This window comes from Suricata suricatta, chromosome 5 (assembly GCF_006229205.1).
Source record: "Suricata suricatta isolate VVHF042 chromosome 5, meerkat_22Aug2017_6uvM2_HiC, whole genome shotgun sequence".
In the NCBI taxonomy this organism is placed as follows: domain Eukaryota; kingdom Metazoa; phylum Chordata; class Mammalia; order Carnivora; family Herpestidae; genus Suricata; species Suricata suricatta.
In genome coordinates this window covers 152,628,981-152,650,929 of record NC_043704.1, presented here as the reverse complement: position 1 = coordinate 152,650,929, position 21,949 = coordinate 152,628,981, and the positions used below count along the sequence as shown (strand labels likewise).

Genomic DNA, 21,949 nt, shown 5'->3' with positions numbered 1-21,949 from the left:
GTTAGGCACAGCTGTGCTTTTCAGATGTGCTTTCCTTTATTTAGACACCAACGTCACTGCCATTTAGGGTTTTCAATGAACTTCCCTATTGTCTTCCTATTCTGTCTTATTCAGCAAAATGGATGAGTGAATGTTTCTCATGATACAAATTTAATTTTCATTTAAAAATGAAAGTGTGTGTTTCTCTACTTTTACTTCTCAAGCCAGAAGAATGTTTCCTTCTTTTCTTGGGAGTCCAGAAATAAGTTAAAATTTAATGGAAAGTTTGACGATTCAAAGGTTGCGATGCGGTGGCGAGCCTGAGGAGAGCGCGCCCCTCTTGTTAGCTGGTTAAGCCAATGTTCCAGAAGGCTGTCCCCACCCACTCGGCTCCTAATGCCTTTCAAAATTCACATGCTTTTCTCATGTTAAGTGCCCCGGGCCCTCACACGCCTCCTTCACACACCACACACGCCGGTCACTAAGCCCAGAATGCTGTCCCCTCCGTTCCCCGAAAGCCCCTTACCCTGAAGATTCAGCCAGACTGCTCTCAGGGTACCATTAACTCCAAGTCTGCTTTCCTGTCCACTTCTCTGTTCTGCACTTAAATGTTCGGTCACTGAGGGCTGAGGCCTGGTCTCACTTATCTTTGGGGCCGCTCTGGATCTGAGCTGACATATCGCCTATAATAAATGCTCAGTTATGATTTTGTAATAAACCGGTTTCCTGTGTATGTGTCAAAAGCTCAAAACTTCCTCTGCTCTCTGACCCAATTATTCCCATGATGGAAGAATCTATCCAAAGGAAATCATTGAACCGGAGAAAGGACATTACGCGGACAGAAGTGCTGTAAAATACACATTTACTAAACACTGGCGTCAGGTGGAATGTTTATCAACAGGATGACGGTGAGTAAATGATGAGATGTGATTCTGAAGGAACACGGTTCACTCTGTCACCGACTAAACCAACAGACCGACTCCCAAGGAACTGTCAGAAACACGGATGAGCTGTCGGTTGCCTTCAACAAGCGCGCAGCCTGGCAGAGCCTCCCAAAGCGAACGGTACAACACTTTATAGAAAGCCCTGTGTGCTCTAACGTTAAGGGAAGAACAGCAGATTGCAAAGGGCCTGTACGTTGTGCTCTCAACTGCCAACACGTGAGAGTGTGAGCAAGCGCGGGCGGGCAGGTGAAGACCGCACGTGGTTAGGTCAGAGCACGTTCTCTGAGCATTCTTACAACCGGTTTGCAAGCTTCGAAGTATTAGACCCTCCCGAACGTTTGCTGGAAAAGGGGAAAGAAGCTGCACCTGTGCCCCTGGCCCTCCAAGTTGGCAGTGGCATGAATGACGGGGGTTCTCCTCAGACGGGCAGGGGCTTGCCACGAGGCACCTGGAAAGGAGTATGCAAGGCAGTCTGGGGCTGGCTCAGGGAAGACTCAGTCCGTGTACGTAGGAGCGTCCTCTGAGTACCACTGTAGGGCCAGCCTCCTCTCTATCTGAGCTACATCCCACAGCAGAGCCGGGAGGCTCCTCTGGGCTATGCCAAGGCTGCCCCGTGAGCACTGTGCCAGGCGGGGGAAAGCTGAAGTCTGGATCCAGATAGATACGAGGCGTGGGGCCTGCAAGAGTTGGTGACAGGTTTCTCATGCTGAGCAGGAGGCTCCCGATGTGAAAAGCACCACGATCTCCATCTACAGATAAGGAAGCTGGCGCTGGGCCGGCCCCGAGCTCCCCAGCCGGCAACGGTGAAGGTGGGATTGGACGCCGTCCCCTGTCAGTGTGGGCCCGGAGCAGGGGGTGCATGATGGAGGAGCTCTGGTTGGCTGAAGGGCTGGGTTCTTTCAGGAAGGGGAAGAAATGGGGACTCAGTGGTGGGACTACGGGCTGGAGCATCTTGGATTGGATGCAGTGGGCCCTGGACAACCTTTGTAGGTTTGGAGGCATGATTAAAAAAAAAAGGGGGGGGTTTAAGGAAGAGAAGGCTGGCAGTGCATGCTGGCTGGTGTGACCAGTGAGGAAGCAGGGCCAGATCCACGGGAAGGTAGGTGGGCAGCTCTTGTTCTATTGGATCAAAACAGCGCCGGCCCCTCCAGCTCCTTGGACATATGCCTTCCTGCACCTCTAACCACATGACTGGAGTGGAAGCCGCCATCTTATCTATTCTCCCCCGGGTGAATACCACAACCTGGTCCGGGGATGGGCATCTGATTCAAACTCAGCCAATGAGAGCCCTTCCCTGGGAAGTTTAACCTTGGGACCAGAGAGGATGGCTCTCAGACCCACTGTTGGCAAAACTGTGTCAGGGAGAACTGTCACCACTCAGAGGTTTGAGAGCCACAGAGAGGAAATCCTAGCCAGACTCAAGCCCCAGTTTCCACTCACTCTGACGGCTCCGCCACCCCCTATTCAGGCCACTGTGTGAATGATACTCCCGCCTCCTCTGTAGCCAAGCTAGAGGGAGTTGAATTTTTGTCATCTGTGAACAAAAAGTCCTGACATTTTCAGTTAGAGACATGCCTACCCTTGAGCATTCAAATTTTGGGCACAACGCTCAAAAATGCTTTAGGGTTGTCTCGGAGGACTCGGTGCATCGTGTCTTGTGTGTAAGCAACAAACAAAAAACCCGTCTTCGTTATTCTGTGGCAGGCTCCGGAACTCCGGGCTGTGTGCAGGGGCAAGGCTCTGGGGATCCCCTCAGAGGAGGACAGACCCGTCTCCATTGCTGGTGTGATGAGTGAAATTACTGCTCAGAATGCTTTCCCGCTTGCTCGCCTGTGACTCAGACGGGGAGAAGCTGGCGTGGACAGGGTGACCGCACAGGACAGCCAGGCACTTCCTGTACAGGTGGTGAAGGTATCGTCTGAACTTCTCTCCAGCAAATGCATAGATGAAGGGGTTGAGACAGCAGTGGGTGAATGCGATGGTCTCAGTCACACTGATGGCCAACCTCAGGTCCTTCTTCATGTCGCAGCTGGGGAAGAAGTCATAGAGATTAAGCGTCTCTAAGAAAATCATGATGTTGTAGGGTGTCCAGAAGAGAAAAAACACGATGACCACCAGAAAGATCAGTTTAATGGCTTTGGCTTTCTTGTGGTTCTTGCAGGAACACAGTGTCCGAATGATTCTGAAGTAACAGTAACTCATAATGAGCAGGGGGAGCAGGAAACCAAGCAAATTGGCCTCCACGTTTCGGAGAACAGGCCAGAGGTCCTGTAGGACCTCAGGATAGTCGCCAAGACACTCGTTTTCTTTTTGTTTTGTGAACATGAACTGAGGCGCAGCCACCAAGATGGCGGCCGCCCAGACGCCCAGGCTGATGGTGACGCCATGCTGCACGGTCCGGGTGTTCATGGAGTTGGCGGCCAGGACGATGGCCCAGTACCTGTCGACGCTGATGACCGTGATGAAGAATATGCCTCCAAAAAAGCCGATGAAGAAGAAGGCGGTGGTGAGTTTGCACACAGCGTTGTGAAGGCCTTGCTCGCTGACCAGGTAGTGAGTCCAGAAAGGCAGTGTGGCCACAAAAAGCAGGTCAGACAAGGCCAGGTTCAGGAGGTAAATGTCAGTGATGTTCTTGGGCTTCCGGGTGTTGTTGAGGGCAAACACCACCAGCAGGTTTCCCACGAGGCCAAAGGCAAAGACAAGGGAGTAGAGTATGGGCAGGAAGACGGTCCCGAAGGCCACAACGTCCCCCATATCACAGGCTTCAGCAGATTCATCGTACTCAAAGTTTTCTAAAATCCACTCGGGGGAGTAGGTGGACATGGTGATGGCCTGGATCAGAAAGGAAAACAAATAATGGCATTAGTTCTCAAGAAACAAAGTTGGGATTCTCGTGGCCCCACACACGAGCAGGCCGAAAGAAACAAGGATGGGCTGGGTGCCTCACCAATGCACTTCCCAATGTCACACACTCGTCTTGTTTCGTCCCCACACAGACTCCTGATGGAGGCTATAAAGGAGCCCTCTGACAGCAGAGGAAGCCAGGCCTCTGAGAGGATCGGGGACTTGGTCAGGGCTACGCAATCAACGGCTCAGCTGGCATTTGAATCCAGACATGTTAAAGCTCAAGACAGATCTTTTCTTCTTGGATCTTCAAACGTCGATCGAAAAGGTTGACCAGTGTGTCAATAGGGGGAGAGGACTGTGGGTGTGGAGGACAGGGCGTGGGGGGCGGTGCGGCCCTAACACATGCTTGCAGCCCCAACTTCCCCGAAGCAATTCTCCACTTCCTTCCTCATCCCCACCCCTCCAGCCTCGGGATCCGTCTGTCCCGCCAACACTGAGGACAGAGGTGTCGGCGTCCCCAGAGCCTTGAGCACACCCGTACCCAGAGCCCCTCACCCTTGTTTCTGAGAGCCTTTCTCTTCCCCTTCCGCACGGCACCGACAGGTCCTTCTCTTCCGTAAGGGATGAGACAGAGTCACGCACTCTGGAGTGACCGCCTGGTCCCAGTCTGCCGGGGACTTCTCTGCCGTTAGCGCCCGACATCGGCAATGCCTGAGTTCTCAACCGGACAGCCTCTAACCGCTGCCCCACGAGGCCAAGTGGGGAGGGTGTCAGCACTGCCATCACGGGGTCTCTGCTGTCACAGAAAGGCTGACTGGCCCCGTATGGGGGACCATGCTCCATTAGCCTGCTGTGCTGGGCCCTGGGGCGGGGGCGAGTTCACCCCAGAATTAGCAGCCCTGCACTCACTTTGGCCTGGTCTTCTCCGTTAATCCTTCAGAACAAAATCAACTTCCCCGTTACTCCTTGAGAACAAAACTTGAAGGAGAGGACATCTCTGCACGGGGTGGGAAGGGACACATCCTCCCCCCCCCCCCCCCCCCCCCCCCCCCCCCCCCCCCCCCCCCCCCCCCCCCCCCCCCCCCCCCCCCCCCCGTCTCTAACCAGGACTGGCCTGGCATTTGCTCCAGACGCCGCCAGGGCTCCCCCTCCCCCCTTGCCCCTTGTGAAGCCACAGACAGGCCCTGGAGAAACCACACCCACGTTCAGAGCACACCCCCAGGTAGTCACCGCACCCCTCCCCACCCCAACTATGCAGAGTTCACACTTTAACCAAGGGCTGTCCACACCCCATTGCCTGCTTTTCACACTGGTTTTGCTCAGACTGCACTCCGTCGAGGTGACGGCCCACCCTTCCAGCCAGGGCTTTGCTTCTCCCTCCGCAGCCTCTGCTTTGCGAACGGCCCAGCTGTGCATCTTATCCAGATTCTTCTGGGATGAAGCGGGTTAAGCCTTTCTGAAGTGGGCCCTCTTAGCCTGGGCTGGAGTTTTCAACATTCAAGGGCAAGTGTGTTCTCTACTTTAAGCTGCAATACCCTTTTCTCAGAGCCTCTGGCTGTGACCTTAATCAATGATGTTTAAGTTTAGGGGGCGACTGAGTGGCTCAGTCGGTTGAGTGTCTCTCTCTCCCTATTTTTTTTTCTTTTTAGATTTTATTCATTTATTTTGAGAGAGAGAGAGAGAAAGTATGTGGGAGAGGCAGAGAGAAAGGGAGAGAGACAGAATCGCAAGCGGGCTCCGTAGGGTCAGCGCGAAGCCTGGCGTGGGGCTTGAACTCATGAACTGCAAGATCACGACCTGAGCAGAAACCAAGAGTCAGACGCCCAACCAGCGGAGCCACCCAGGTGCCTCTCGCGTCTGAGTCTTGATTTCGGCTCCGGTCATGAGCTCACGGGCTTGTGGGATTGAGCCCTGCGCTGTCAGTGCAGAGCCCACTTGGCATTCTCTGTCTCCTTGCGTCTCTGCCCCTCCCATAGGCACTCTCTCTCTCTCTCTCTCGCTCTCTCGCTCTCTCGCTCTCTCTCTCTCTCTCTCAAAATAAATACACTTACAAAAAACAATATTTAAGGTTAGCCACACGAAATGGCTGAGATGCTACCCTCTTTGAGCCTCACACATGTCAGTTTGAAATGGCCCGAGCGGAGCTCTGGGGAGACGGGAGGCCACCCCCCCCCACCCCCGGGGCAGGGGGCTTGCCGCACCTCTTCCGGACGCGCAGCTGTGTGGGGAGGAAATAGTCAAGCCCTCAGAGGTCGTAAGTTAGGGATCCTGCACCCACGACCCTCCCCCCACCCCCTTCTCCCCCAGGCACTCCTGGGCCTTGGGAGGAAGACAAGGACAGTGAAGACAGTGTGGCCTCTCCTTGTGCCCGTGCTCGGTCCTGCAGCCCAGAAACTGTGTGCTGGTGGACTGGCTTGATTTTGCCGAATGTGCATGAAGCCGGTTTGATTTCCGCCCTCGGCTCTGTGCCTCATCCACAGGAGCCCCCCTCCTCTAAACGGTCTAGCCCTGAGGAGGGGCGCCAGGAGGTGGGCAGTCTCAGGCTCTCCCTTGGCTGAATCTCACGTCTCTGCCCTCTCTGGCCAAGCGGCCGTGGGTGAACTTGGAACCTCTGAGTCTGACGTCCCTCATCGGCCTGACGGGGACTCATTCTCACGTCTGCCCAGGGCGCCGCTCTGAGGAAGCGCCTGGCACTTGGCACAGTGCACTGCATACAGCAGGCGCTCAAATAAATGCATGTGGTGAGGAGGCAGAAGGAGCCCTCCAGGCGCTGTTCACGCCCACCCTAGATGCTGTGGAAATCTCATCTGTGACTGTTTTGTATTTTTCCCCTGGAATAAAAATATTTCCTTTTCAGATTTTTCGGGGCAGTGGGGAGGGGAGCGTAAGCAAACCTTGACTGAGTTATTCGGCTCTCAGGCTCCGCGCTAAACACATTCTACCTATTTGGGGGAAATTTTACATTAATTCACTTGAAAATTTAAAAATACACAGAAATACGAGTTATATGAAAAGTTAAAATAAATAAGGACACACACGGTCCAGGATGATAACGAGCAGCACGGGTTCAAGCTCCGTGGACGGTAACCAGCACATAGAGGGTGATCACCTCCACGGACAAGCAGGGGCACTCAGAGACGGCAGATCGCCGGCTCCAGGCCACGCAGCAGGCCTGTGGCCCACCTGTCTGCCCGGACCGTGGGCTCCTGAGGGGACTGGCACCTTCTGCAGTTCTGCCGACCAGCGCTCCGCGAGGGAGGGGCGGGCACCGAGCACACGCCGCGGGAGTCCTTGTGGGAATATAAATATTGTATCCTTGACCTTCATTGCGAACTGCTCTGTGGGAGTAGCAGGGACAGTGGCCTTGGCCTCGTCCCGGTCCCAGAGGTGCCGACACGGCACACATGTCTTACCTGATCTCGGGCCAGGGGCCCTTGCTCAAACTCTGGGCGCTTGGCGGATGCCTGTGTGTTGGATGAATGAGTGAATGAATGAGGGAGGGAATGAATGAAAGGTGTCGAGAAGCAAGGAAAGTGCCTCCCAGCCGGGCGGCCAAGCCCGGGCTCTCCCTGCCCCGGGCGAGCAAGCCGCTGCCGAGTCCGCTGTCTCCTGTGCAGGGCTCAGGGCCCGGCGCTCCGGGCGCCCGGGCAGGGGACCTGCGGTGTGAGCGCTCTGGCCCGCTGGAACCCCGCTTTGCTGGCCGAGGAGCCCAGAGCACAGGAGGCCCCCATTTACATCCGAAATCTGACAGCAGAGCAAGGACCTCCCTGAATTGTTCCACTGAACTCGATACCCTTATCAAGGGGGGAGCTTCTCCAGAAGGGCGGATCCTCTTAATTATTTCTGGATCTTCTGAGCGGTCCCAGGACTGGGCGATGAGCTTAAAGACAGGGCCAGCCCTCCAGGCAGGTGTCCAGGGCGGGCAGCAGGGCCCCGGGGGTCTGACTGGCTGGACACCGGCTCCCCTGGCCCCTGAGACCACCAGGACCCAAGTGTGGGAGTCTGGGCAGCCCGGCCTGCTCGGCGGGGCCTCCTCGAGGCCTGCACACAGATGGGGTGCGAGAGGGAGGATAGTGCTGGGGGGGGGCGCGAGCGGAGGGCCAGGCCGGCGAGCACACCCTCCCGCCGGCTCAGGCCTCCTCTCCCTCTCCTCCCGCAGGCCACGCTCTCACGTAACCGTGTCTGGACCAAACCCAGAGGCGGATTCCGGGTGCACATGGGCCCCCCACTCAAGGAGCAGCGAACCCGCCCTGCGCACCGGCTCCCCGCCCATCTGGATCCTGCCCTGCTCCCCCCGCCCCCGCCCACTTCCCTTTCTCAGGCCTGCTCGTTTATTTTTTCCCTTCTTTGAGGTCGTCCTTTACCCACTGTTTCCAAGCATCTTCCCTGTTCTCTACTTCCCTCTTCTCTTACGGGGCCCACGTCCACTTTCCTCTTCAGCCCCACACCCTTCTCCATCCCTTCCCCCATGTTTTCCCTTCACGTCCTGCTCGCTGCCTGCTGGGTCCTGTGCCTCTTTTTTGTTCTACCTGCGTTGGGTGGTTGGTGGTTTTCCCTCCGGGGTCTCTGCATATGGTTTTTAGGCCCCTGAGTGAAGACCAGGTTCAAGGTTCTGTCTAATGCCAATAAAATTGTGGTTTACTTTTAGTTCTTTTGATTTTTAAAAAATACTTACTTTTTTGACAGAGAGAGAGACAGATCATGAGCAGGGGAGGGGCAGACAGAGAGGGAGACACAGAATCTGAAGCAGGCTCCACGCTCTGAGCTGTCAGCACTGAGCCCAACGCAGGGCTTGAACCCATGAACGTGAGATCATGACCTGAGCCGAAGCCGAACTGAGCTTAACCAACTGAGCCACCCAGACGTCCCTCCAGAGTGGAAGGAGAGGAGGCTGCCGTTCCTGGGGGCCCACGGACTGGCGCACTCCATCCACACGCCCCCCACCCTCCCCCGGTTCTGTCTGTCCGCGCCTCCCTTCCCGCACACAGATGCACCGTCGGCGGCCCAAGATCTAGATCAGGGAAGCGCATCCCAGGAGTGACAGAGGTGCGTCTGCACAGAGCCACGCTCCGGCCTCACAACAGGCCCTCCCTTCTGGAGGGGAGTGAGCAGACTGCTTCTCTGGGGCTGGGGCGGAGACATCACAGAGCCAGCCCCCCTCCTCCCCGGAAAGACGACCCGGATGCAAGACCCGGATGCAAGCCCGAACGCTTCTCCTGGGGCCGTCCCCTCGGGAAACTCAACCCGGAGGGCTGAACCGACAGGCAGAAGGTGGCCATCAGGAAATGAAGAAGGTGGGGACGCTTCCTCTCCAGCCACCGCTAGGGAGTCCTCAGGGCCAGACCCCAGGCCCCAGCTCTCATCCGCGGTGGCAAAGAAACCTGGAGTCCTTTCATCTGGAGAAGAAGAGGCTGAGGGCTGTAGGGTCTGCTCATGTCCTGCCTCCTGATATACAGGGGCGCGGGGCGCGCATCTCGATGCGCACTGGGAAAGTACGCAGGGTTGAATCACAGTCTGGACCCCTGAGACTAATATAACACAGAATGTAAACAGCACCGGGGTTAGAATAAAACGTTAACACGAGCCGTGGTGTTGCTTTTCTAGGCCGTGGACTTGACGGGGGCCCACACAGCCCACGGGCTGGGAGACCCTGGGCAGCTCACTCCGGCTCGGCCTCGGGTTCCTGACACGTGAAAGGAGAGCGTGGGACTGGCCATCTCAAGGGCCCGGCCGGCTCTGACGTGCTTAATTTTTCAACAAGCACCGAAGAGAAGGAAGTAGTCTTCAAGTGCAAGGTGGTCCTGGGGCGGGAGAGGCATGGCTTTGTGTCCGGAGAAGCTGCGGCGTGGTGGCCCAGGGAACGTGACGCCTCGGCCTCCCGGCCTGCCCGAGTGCAGACGGGGTTCTGGCTGGAGCCAGCGCTTCGCCTCGGCCTACGAGGAAGCCCTCCAGGGTGGCCCCAAGCCCGCACCCTTGGCTGCTTGGGCACCCGGGTGTTACCAGGTCCCGATGGTTCCCCACTTACGGCGACAGCTAATTTTATGAGACTCGCTGGGCGGTGCAGGGAGAGGTAAGGATGAGGGGGCAAAATAGGGGCATCTGGACAGCCTCGAATTGCACGCCAAGGAGTGACAATGACACTCTGTGCACCTCGCAGCCCAGCCCCTGGGCATGGAAGCCGAGCGGCTGTCTACACCTCAGCAACCAGCCCACTGCAACCACACGGCTTTGCCTGCCCTCCAGCGTTTGCACGGGCCAGCACCCACATGCGAGCCAGCAACAGAGAACCAGACCCGAGGTGACAGCCCCCGCCGGTGAGCCGCCCATACAGCGGCTGGGCGTGACCCGGGCCCTCTCCCTCCGTCTTCCACGCACATTGTGGCGTTTGCTTATCCCTGCCGACCGTGAGGTTCTGAAAGGAAATGTTGTAGGACTTGTTTCTGGTCATTGAGGAAGACATGGATTTTACATTAATTATTAACTAAGCCAATTATGTGTCTTGTACCATATGCAAGTGTACGGACAAATAAAAAGTCAAAATAAGAGGCTTAATCCTCCCTGCTGAGAATAAGGGAAGAGGTTCTCTGCCCCCTCATTCCTAGGGCGTTTGCTTTAGGAAACTCACCACTGGGGGCGCCCGGGGGGATCAGTCAGTTAAGCGTCTGACTTCGGCTCAGGTCATGATCTCACGGTTCGGTTCGTGGGTTCAAGCCCCGCATCGGGCTCTGTGCTGACAGCTCGGAGCCTGGAGTCTGCTTTGGATTCTGTCTCCATCTCTCTGCCCCTCCCCTGCTCATGCTCTCTCTCTCTCTCTCAAATATAAAATTAAAAATTTAAAAACTAGTTAAAAAATTAAAAAATATATTAAAAAAAAGAGGCACCTGGGTGGCTCAGTCAGTTAAGCATCCGACTTTGGCTCAGGTCATGATCTCACGATCTGGGAGTTCGAGCCCGGGATCCAGCTCTGTGCTGACAGCATGGAGCCTGCTTGGGATTCTCTCTTTCCCTTTCTCTGCCCCTCCCCTGCTCGTGCTGCCTCTGTCTCTCTCTAAATAAATAAACTTAAAAAAAAAAAGAAATATAAACATCAAGGGTTAGCACCTGTGTTTCTCAGGGTAGAAGAGTGTGAGCCTGACTTGGGAGCCTAACTTTTGAACCAAATTGCAAAACTATCTGTCTTGAAGCTATGAGTCTATGTCTTCTCTGGGTGAAGCCAGTCAGTTACCACAGACAGTCCCCGCAGTTCCTGTGGTGGAGTCAGGGTGACTGTGTGTGTCTGTCAAGTTCCGTCGCTTGAGAACTGGGTTTGCTTTCTTGCAGGAGGGGTCGTAACTGCTGGGCTGCAAGCAGGGTGGCCTGTGATGCGTGTCACACTCTGGCTTCGTGTCCATGTAACAGTAACAGTGCTTTCTCTGGTAGCTCTGTGAGAGGTTTTTCTGGACTGGAGATCTTTTTTTTTTTTTTTTTAATTTTAAATGCTTATTAACTTTGAGACAGAGACAGAGTGCGAGCAGGGAAGGGACAGAGGGAGACACAGAATTGGAAGCAGCTCCAGGCTCTGACTGTCAGCACAGAGCCCGATGCGGGGCTCGAACCCACGAACTGTGAGATCATGACCTGAGCCAAAGCCGGACACTTAACACCGACTGAGCCACCCACTTGGCCCTGGAGAGCTCGTTTTTAATTTTATTTCCCAGCAGTAAGTGCTATGCTAAATTCTGTGGCTAAGATACAGTCTCCGTAAATTGTTGTCATTGTTTAGTAACAGAACATCAGAGGGAAAGTTAGGGGAAACCTAAGGACTGGATCATTTAAGCTGACTCTTAAAGCTGGGCCGATCTTCCTGGTCAACGGAGGTGGAGGTGGGGGCAGGACAAGCAGTGGGAGGGCTCTCAAGCCAATAGGCATGTTTCCCAGGGTCAAGGCTAGGCAGCGGAGGTGTGAGAGAATATACTAGAAACAGAAGGAAGTGAGGCTGTGGGGATAGAAGGTGTTGACATTGTCCTGGAGCCTTCACAAGTCAAGTTCAGTCTCCGTGGACGGTTCAGGAAAAGATGCAGAGAGAGCAAAGGCTAAGGAGGCAGAAGAGGGGGAACAGAGGGGCCGCCAATTCCACGCTAAGGAACTATGGGAAATAGTTACTGTGAGCCTGGGCGGGTGAGTGGGACTGCTGAGGGCCCTGTCAGGGCTCTGTCTGCCTGTCTGTCTGGCTGACAACACACGGATCGGTAAGTCAGGGGGATGGATAGCAATGCAATAATCTGGTTCGAAGAAACAGAACCTGTGTCTGGTGGAGATGCACTGGATAACGCGCTGCGGATGAAGACCCGTTCTGCGTTCATCTGTAAATTCACGCCGGCGTTTCTGGAAGCATCTCGTCCGTGCCCGGGCTGTGACAGTGGCCTGCTCGCTGCCGTTCTGCACAGGCAGGCAGCGTGCGAGCGCTCCGTTATGCACCCCACCGCTGATGCACGCCTGCCCGGCCCCCAGTGGGGGGCCTCCGAGCACCAGGCCACGAGCATTCGTGCGGGTCCATCGGCGTCTCCCACGGCATGGATGCACCTTAAAAATGCAGACTCCAGAGCAGACCTGCTGTGTGAATCCATGCGTGGGAAGGTCGGAAGCAGGCGACAGTAACGCATGCTGTCTAGGGTCGTGCATCCAGGTGGGCAAAGCCCTAAGGACGCGCAAGGCAGCAACGACCATAATGATCAGGACTGTGGGGGTGTCACGGGGAGCAGGAGGCAGTCGAGAAGGGAAGGGGGAGGCCGCTGGGGGGAGGCGCCCTGGGTCTCTCCGGCTGCTGGCTGTTCAGTCGGTGGGGGATTGATCTGTTAATGGATCACTAACCTGCACAGCGTGCTTTGAGCGCACTGCATTTGACATTGAACATGAGCTTGAGGAAAAGGACAAAGCGGGTTTGCAAAAACACTTTGAAAAAACATGTAAAGAGGTGCCATCCAGGTTTTCTTCTGTACGAAGTTTCCTAATCCAAAATAGTTGCTCTCTGGCCGGACCGGAAGAGGAGGCTGTGCGGGCAGAGCTGAGAGGTTCCAGCCGGCCCCGGGAGGATGGGCAGGATCATGAGTCGCTGGAAAGCTCAGCGTGGACCGTCCCGGGCCGAGTCGGTGATGTGAGCCCTCAGATCCCTGGGCCCAACTGCTGGGACTCAGAGTGAGTTCTGGAAAAGTCTGCGGAGACCCAGCCCTGCTGCTGCGGTGCACCTCCCCTAACTGTGACCTGTTGCCAGACCGCAGGGGCCCGCCTCCCTGTGCAGCTCGGGCGCTGGCTCTGAGTGCTGGCTCTGAGTGCTGGCTCTGAGCGCCTTCCCGGGGGCTTTATCTGAGCCCGAGGAGAACTGGGGTCACCGAGGCCTCTGTTCCAGGTCAGGGGAGGGGGTCGCTGAATGGCCCAGACCCTGGGTTGGAAGGTCTTTGGTGTGGGGCCTTGGGCCCAATATTGCTGCCCTTCCACAGGCCTGCGGGGGGGGGGGGCAGGCGAGGTGACTCAGGGGAGAAGGGGGGGGCGGATGCGGGTTCTGACCCGGGCAGGCGCTGGCGTGCGTCCTCCACCTGCCCCCGACAGATGCACTGGAACGTGGTTAGTGGCCTTGAGGTGCACAGCGCTCCAATCCCCCGCTTCCCACAGTGACAACACATACTGTTTCCGGAGCACCGAACGCAGGCCCGACGGTGCGTCAGAACGCGATCCACCTCGCCCTCGACGCACATCCTCAACTCCACTCTCCACTCGCCTTCAGCGATTCTCAGCTCAGGGCTGGTGTTCGTTTTAAAGCAGGACTTGAGGCTTAGCAAGGTCAAGGGCAGAGCCAGGGCTTGCTCCAAGGCCAAGCTGCCTCCCTTCCCCGCTGCACAGCAGAGCAGCAGTGGGGGCCCCCCCGGCCAGGGCACAGCCGGCATGTGGCCACACAGCGGGCACTCCCTTCCTGGGGGTGAAAACGGAGCCAAGAGAAGAGGCAGGCAGAGTGGATCGGGACCCGCGGACGCACCCTGACGCCCACGCAGACAGACACACGCACACTGGCGGTGCCCGGGACTCCGCAGCCCAGGTGCTGCCTGCCTCCTCCTACACAGCCCAGTCCCCTCCCCCGGGCAAGGCCTGAGCTGCCCCAAGCCGACCCCCAGGCCCCAAAGCAGAAGCTTCACCAGGAAATTTTCTTGTCTGCTTCTCACACAGTCCGAGCTCCTTTCCTCTGGGTTCAAGTTGTTTTCTACCTTGAGTTTTCTGTGTGAAGTATTTGGTGAGGCGCCTGGGTACTCAGTCGGTTAAGCGTCAACTCGGCTCAGCTCATGATCTCACGGTTCGTGAGTTTGAGCCCCGCGTCGGGCTCTGTGCTCTCAACACTGAGCCTGCTTTGGATCTTCTGTCCCCCACCCCCCACCTCCCCTGTCCCCGTTCCCTCTCTCTCAAAAATAAATAAAATTTTTAAAAATTAAGTATTTGAAAAAAAGGGGGTGCCTGTGTGGCTCAGTCCATTAAGCATCGGACTCGTGATCTTGGCTCAGGTCATGATGTCTGAGCTTATGAGAATGCTTTGTGGGGTTCCCTGCGGCGGTGCAGAGCCAGCCTGGGGTCCTGTCTCTCTCCCTCGCTCTCTGTCTCTCTAACTGAATAAACTTTAAAGTATTTGAAAAAGAAAATGAACTTTTTTGGGGAGGGAAAATTCTAAAAGTTCCTGGCCTTTCTCTGGGTGCAGCTGTGAGCCCACAGAGCACGGACTGCAGGGTCTGTGAGGCGGGGATGGCCAGACGGAGGTCAAGTGCTGGGAAATGACAGGTCCTCACCCTCCCCTCCTGCACCCAAGTCCTCTCGTAACTTCTGAGACTTTTCCCACAACACAAGCCTTCTGAGGCTGTGACCTCAGAGTGATTACAACAGTATATATTAATATCGAATATCAAATTTGTGCACCGATTTATTCATTAAAATAGTTGTCACTGGAAATGCAATAGGGATTTTTTATAAAAAATATAGGAGGCATGAAAAAAGCATGGAAAGAAAAGGCAAAGCAAGACAGAACCGAGCTATCTACAATCCAGCTTCCCAGAATCAAGCACAGCCTACTTTTTGCCTTTTCCCATCCGACCTTCATGCATGATCTTATATCCATATGAAGCAGAGCTGTATTTATATTTAAAGTGCAGGCACACCTGGAGGCTCAGTCAGTTAAGCATTTGTCTTTGGCTCAGGTCATGAGCTCACGGCTCACGAGTTCGAGCCCCACATCGGGTTCTGTGCTGACAGCTCAGAGTCTGGAGAGCCTGTTTTGGATTCTGTGTCTTCCTTGCTTTCTGCCCCTTCCCCACTCATACTATCTCTCTCTCTCTCTCTCTCTCTCTCTCTCTCTCTCTCTCTCTCTCTCTCTCAAAAATAAACATTAAAAAATAAACAAAAACTGGGGGCGCCTGAGTGGCTCAGTCAGTTAAGCATCCGACTTCGGCTCAGGTCATGATCTTATGGTTCTTGAGTTCAAACCTCGAGTCGGGCTCTGTGCTGACAGCTCAGAGCCTGGAGCCTGCTTCGGATTCTCTGTGTGTGTCTCTCTGCCCCTCCCCTGCTCGCACTCTGTCTCTAAAAATAAATAAACGTTAAAAAAATTCTTCATAAAAATAAAAACTAAAAAATAAAATGCAGATGCTACATTAAACATTTTTATTATAAAAATTTCTAACATACGTAAAAGCAGAGAGAACCCTCAGGCGTGCATCACGCAGCCTCAGTTAGCATCTCATGGTCATGATTTCATCTACTCCCCACTTTATGCTCTACTACGTTATTTAAAAATAAATCCAGGCTTCATAGCATTTCACCCATAAACAGGTAAGCATGAGTCTCTAAAGGAATAAGAACTCTTTATACAAAGTAACAACTTCCAGACTATTTCTTACTTTAAAAAGTTGATAATTTCTCACTATCATCCAGATGCAAGTAGAGGGAATGTCTACTCGTGAGCATTTCTTCGCGTCCCTAACGTGTAATTACTGACGCTTCCGCGTGGAGTGTGTCCTACGTGGTCTGATCCCGCACTGTCCCCCACCCACTCGCCCCTGCGCCCTTGGGCTGCAGCAAAACCGGCATCTGTGACCCACTGGGACCACCGGCCGCTGCGCCCCACCCCCGAGCCCGCAGGTGCTGGCAAGCTTTCTGTTCCTACCTGGACTGGACCCGGGAAGGGAGCCTCCGGACTTGACACTCGTGACAATCGGCCACCCCGTCCCACTGTCTGTCTGTCACAAGGTATTTCCCTTTCGCTCCCTCTGAGGGCATCTTTATTTGCAAAGTTAGCCAATCGTCTCTGGTTTCCTGTGAGGCTGACTATCTTTAGATGTGTCGCAGGCTGGCTCAGGAGCCCCAGCCTGAGGCAGCCCGAGTGGGAGGGTCTGCACTCACAAAGGGGGGGCGCTGGGCCTGGGGGGCAGACAAAGCAGGGCACTGGAGGAGGTGATGATGTGGGGGTTGTGCTCTTTCCCCCCAACGGAGGGGGGAGGACAGGGAACAGTGCGGGTCTCACGAGCCACCAAAGCCCACGGGACCTCAGTTTTCTTGCCTGTGACAAGAGAGCCCACAGTGCTGACACGGCTGCCCTGGGCGCAGATGGGAGGGGGCCCGGTGGGTCCCAGGCACCGGGAGCTCACAGCAGAGCCGCACCTCGGCCCCCCACGGGATTAGACTCTGCGTGTTGATCCAAGTCTTAGGAGAGTGACAGATGCTTGGACTTTGAGAATGATGGGCACTTAGTGAGCGCCTGGCACCTGGCAGGGGCTTCTGGCCCAGTTCCCCCTCACGTCCCTCCATCAAGGACGTACCTGGGCACCAGGCACAAGTTTCACCACAAATGGAGCGCTGTGTCCCCACCGTCTCCCTCCGCCCGCCCTGACCCTCCTGCTGCCTGCCCTGGCCAGACCTCTGCGGCTTGACCCGGTGCCCGCCCCCCTGCAGGGCAAACACCACTTCTGACCCTGCCTCTCCCCGGGCCTGGCCGGGTCTGGCACATGTTTACTAAAGGATCAGTGAGTCCTGCCTGGCTCCTGGCTCCTGGCTGCCCTCCTGCAGCGCTGGCCGTCGGAGCTGTGCCTTCTGGCAGGTAGGGCTGTGCTGCGTGCTCCCCACCTCGCCCCTGCTTGGTTCCCGCCGTGGGGACCGAGCTGTGGGTGGGACAGCAGACTGCCGGGTGCCGACCTGCCGGTGTTTGAGGAAGTCTGCGGCCCCGGTTTCCCTTCCCCCTTTCCCTCTGGCCAGGAGGCTGCGGCGCCCCACCCCCATGCCTGCCCTTCCTCATCCCCACCCAGGGCCACCTGTCTCAGGGGCCACTGGGGGCCGGCCGCTTCGGCCTCCCTGCGCCTGCCCGTGACTCCCCTCTGCACCTCAGTGGCCGCCTCTGCGGTCTGATTCCGCCCTCCGTCTCCAGCCAGGGTCTGCGTGGCCCCCACGCCCCCGCCTCTCTGTGGCCTTCACACCTCTTGCCGGTCCCCCCGGTGACCATTCTCTGCTGGGAGCCAGAGACTGGGAGCGTCAGCCGCAGGCCTGGAGCACGGCCTGGGCAGGAGCCTGCCCGCCCTCTCCTTCCCCTTGGGGGTCCCACTCACCAGCCAGCGGGCCTGGCTTCAAGTGGCCTCCCTGAAGCCACCACACGGCTTCCGCATTCCCATAGGAGCAGACGGGACCATGCGGCACCTCCCAGCAAGCACCCTGCTTATTGTATCTGTTCCCTCGCCTCCCAGATCCCACAGGGCGTCGTGGTGGTGGGCCCACGGGGACAGCTGGCAGGCGCAGGGCGTCGAGAGACCGGAGAGATCCCTCGGCTGCAAGCTCCGCCCTGAGAAATGGCCGAGGAAAGTGCAGCTGGGGCTTTGCATCGAGCCTGGGAGCTCCAGGGGCCTTCTGGGGCCTGCCGCTCCTCCACGGACCTCACCCCTGCTCACCCCTCCCCAGTGCTCCCCTGCTGTGCTGCCCAGAGCTTTGGCTTCACCCCCTTGTGTGAGCTGCTCTTTGTGAAGAGTGGCAAATACACCATCGTCAGACGGGCCACTTAGATACATTGATTATTTGGGGCTGTAGGCCCTCGAGGAAGAGCAAATACGGGGGGCCTCTCCCAATCTGTCTGAAGACGGAGCCCCCAGAAGGAGCTCAGCTGCGTAGATCCTCTCCCTGGAGTTTCTGCCACCGGGGAGCATGGACACTGGTCACAGGAGAGGAGACGGGAAGACACACTGGGTCACGAACTGTCACACCTCCCGTCTGTTCTTCCAAGGGCCTCCCATCCTTCCTGCAGATCCTTTATTCTCCCCGAGAACACGCACCCCTGCTCTCTCCCCAAGAACACACACCCCTGCTCTCTCCGTAGTAAGCGGGTGTTAAGCCTGAGTTCCAAGCCACCTGGAGGGGACGCTCATTTCCCCGTGCCCCTCCCGTGTATATATGACGCACACGTGCTAATAACCTATGTGTGTTTCTCTGGGTCGTCTTTTGTTACAGGGCCTCAGCCAAGGACTCAGACGGGTAAAGGGAAACTTACGTTTCCTCCCCAACCGTTTCGGGGGACCCAGACGGGACCTCTGAGACACCTCACAGATGGGACCCTGGGAAGACTGGCAAAAGCTAGTGAAGGATGAGAATTATTTGTCCTTTTGGGGCACCTGAGTGGCTCGGTCAGTTGAGTGTCTAACCCTTGATTTTGGCTCAGGTCATGATCTCACGATTTGGTTCGTGAGACAGAGCCCCACGTTGGACTCTGTACTGACAGTGTGGAGCCTGCTTGGGAAATTCTCTCCGCCCCTCCCCCACTATAAATAAATAAATAGATGAGGGGCACCTGGGGGTCTCAGCCGGTTAAGCAGCCAACTTCAGTTCAGGTCAAAATCTCACAGTTTGTGGGTTTGAGCCCCTCGTCGGGCTCTGTGCTGACAGCCCAGAGCCTGGAGCCTGCTTCAGATTCTGTGTCTCCCTCTCTCTCTGACCCTCCCCTGTTCACGCTCTGAGTCTCTCCCTCTCAAAAAAAAATAATAATAAATACAAAAATAAATAAATAGACTAAAAAAAGGAGAGATTTGTCTTCCCTGTACTTGTTTGCAGGTCCTTACCGCCCTCAGCTTCTCTTACAGCTGTGACAGTAGCTGGCGACAGTTTCTGTGGGGTGGAGGGTACGGGTACTGGGCGGGTTCAAGGTAAGAGCCGCGGCGGAGAGGCCTGAGCACGGCGGGCACAGCCTGGCAGTGACGGGCACAGACGCACAAGGCAGGTGAGGACTGGATAAAGCTTTGTGGGAGAGACACAGCAAGAAAGGAGGATGTGATTCTGCCTTGAATGCCAGGCTCCGACCTTCCCACTTTCTGCTACGGGCGGGGGGAGGGGAGCTTCGGGCATAACCTCAGGGAACGTTTACGCGGCACAGCAGGTGTGACAGCAGGTGTGAACTCAAGTGACCCCGTGACCCCAGAGCCCCGTGTAAGGTTTACAGGGGAGGACACTGAGGGGAGGAGGAGGCATGGAACCTGCTCAAGGCCACACCGCTCATATGTGCCAAGCCAGGATTTGAATCCAGCACTGAGGTTTCCTGGTCTATGCCACACATCCTCAGCGGGGGTGACGCTGCATCCGATGGGGTGACGATTCTACTGTGTGGACACACACACCACATGCAGACAGCATATCTATGTTGTGAAACCTTCATGAAAGGTGACTAAGAGTACAATGTCGGGGCGCCTGGGTGGCTCAGTGGGTTAGCGTCCGACTCTTGATTTCAGCTCCGGTCACGATCCCGGGCTCGTGGGATCCAGCCCTGCATCCGGCTCCGCGCTGTGTGTGGAGCCTGCCTGGGATTCTCTCTCTCCCTCTGCCCCTCTTCCCTGCTTGCTCTCTTTCTCTCTCTCTCAAATTAAAAAAAAAAAATTTATTTTAAAGAGAATATGTCTGAGAGACCTACGTAGGGCTGATCGGGGTTGAGAAACTGGTCTCTGCTCTTCCTCAGACCACGGCGCTGAGTCTCATGCTTGAAGCCTGGAGTTAGGAGGGGACAGGATGAAAGCAGCATCTTCAGAAAAATAAAGCAGCGGCTGAGTGGGCGTGAGGGACGGCCGGACAGGCGGGAAGGGACGGACCCACGGCGCGCGTCTCCGTGCCGGGCGCCGGGCTGGGGTGTGTGGCCTGTAACGTCTCCCTTGGCTCTCCCCTGCACGATAGGTTCCGTTATTTCCATGTTCAGATGGCGAAGGAGGAGACAGGAGCAAGGGGGGCACAGCCAGCAGCTGGGAAAGGGCCGGGCCGGACTCGCACTTCCTGGTCCCGACTGCGGGCAGGGAGAAGGTCACGGAGGGAGCGGACCTCCAAGGAAGCCGGTGATTCGGGCCATGGGGAAGGCACAGAGTTGACGGAAGACTGGCTCCCGAGTGAGCAGCCAGGGCCTGCCTGCCACCACCCAGTCAGCACCAGCACACCAGGAGACCCGAAGCAGAAGTCCTGGCTCCTTCCTCTTCTCCTCCGAAGAGAAGGAAGACCAGACGTAGAAAATTGGGAAGTTAGAGAGGAGTCATTCGAGACAAAATAAGTGCTATTTACTTGTTCTAACTTGCTTCCTCTGCCCTAATGTTTACATTTTCACACCACTGGCTGCAATTTCCCAGGCTTATTCCATCATTTTTGCCCCAGCTTTCCACCCTGGCACCAAGGTAACCGGACCCGGCAAGGAGCTCCAGGAGTAATTTTGGAGACAGTACTTTTGGGCACCATTAAACCATTTTCTTTGAAATACTGAAACATTCCACTCTCCTCTCAAACACGGTCTGTGTTCCCAATCACGTAGAACTTACTAACGGAGAATAACGCAACAGGAACAAATTAGCTGCAACCTTGAGTCATAAAAATATTTCTGTTTCAGCCCTTTGAACTACATAAGTAATTCAGGTTACTTCCTAGATGTCTTTATATTGCTCTCTGAGGCTCTCGAGGGTCTGCATTAGGACAAAAATAAATTAATAGTTGTCTTTCGTGAGCAACGCCCTAAACGAGATTTCTATTGCCGTTGCAGAGATGATATATTGCTCCATACCCAGGAGCAATAAAATACAACTCCTGGGTCCCCATCACTGATCAGCTGTTGAAAATAAGCTGTCAGGGGCGCCTGGGTGGCTCAGTCGGTTAAGCATCCGGCTTTGCTCAGGTCATGATCTCACGGTTCATGGGTTCGAGCCCCGCGTCAGGCTCTGTGCAGACAGATTGCTACTTCGGATTCTGTGTCTCCCTCTCTCTCTGACCCTCCCCTGATTGCGCTGTCTTTCTCTGTCTCTCAAAAATAAACAACAGTAAAAAAAGTTTTTTAAAAGTACATTATAAGGTACAAATAGAGCAAAGCCTGGGAAGAGACAGTGAGCACGTGCACCCCAGCGTGCTGGCCAAACGCCGTCACAAACACGGACGGCGTGAAGCTGCAGCTGTGGGTGCTGGCGAGCGCCGGCACAGCCGCTGGAGGTTTCCGCCCAACAGTCCTCTTGCCACAGGGAGAAGCTTTCTCCTCAGGTACCTCTATAGACTGTGCCCCTTTCATAGCGAAAATACGTATGTATCAATCATATTTTATTCAGAGGTTCTCATCTCAATTCTAAAACAGAATATCGGGATTTATTTCTGCCTGAACCGGCCCCCTAAAAAGTTACTTCTGAGTAAATTCCGGTTACATTTCTATCCATGCTTGAAGGTAACGAAGGTTTGGTAGAAGACATTGATCTGGCCGTGTACTGTCCCTGTAGACATGTTGATAGGTCCTCACGCAGCAGTTGGCAAGAAGGACATGTCTGGTTTCAGCAGGGACATGCCCGGTGTCCGGGGGACATGCCCAGTGTCCGGGGGACATGTCTGGTGTCCGGGGGACATGCCCGGTGTCCGGGGGACATGTCCGGTGTCAGGGGAGGACATGCCCGGTGTCCAGGGGACATGCCCAGTGTCCGGGGGACATGTCTGGTGTCAGGGGAGGACATGCTTGGTGTCCGGGGGACATGCCCGGTGTCTGGGGGACATGTCCGGTGTCAGGGGAGGACATGCCCGGTGTCCGGGGGACATGCCCAGTGTCCGGGGGACATGTCTGGTGTCCGGGGGACATGCCCGGTGTCCGGGGGACATGCCCAGTGTCAGGGGGAACTTGCCTGGTGTCCAGGGGGCGGACATGC

At 55.8% G+C, this 21,949-nt stretch overlaps 1 protein-coding gene across 1 annotated transcript; it reads right to left on the bottom strand.

The window, feature by feature from the left end:
* Positions 1-822: 822 nt before the first annotated feature.
* CX3CR1 (C-X3-C motif chemokine receptor 1) lies at positions 823-16,075 on the bottom strand. The gene is made up of 2 exons (XM_029940531.1): positions 15,946-16,075; positions 823-3,755 (listed from the first exon to the last, which is right to left on the bottom strand). Exon 2 carries the CDS (start codon positions 3,744-3,746, stop codon positions 2,676-2,678), a length of 1,071 nt encoding a protein of 356 aa, XP_029796391.1. The 5' UTR covers positions 3,747-3,755; positions 15,946-16,075; the 3' UTR covers positions 823-2,675.
* Between the last annotated feature and the right edge of the window lie 5,874 nt (positions 16,076-21,949).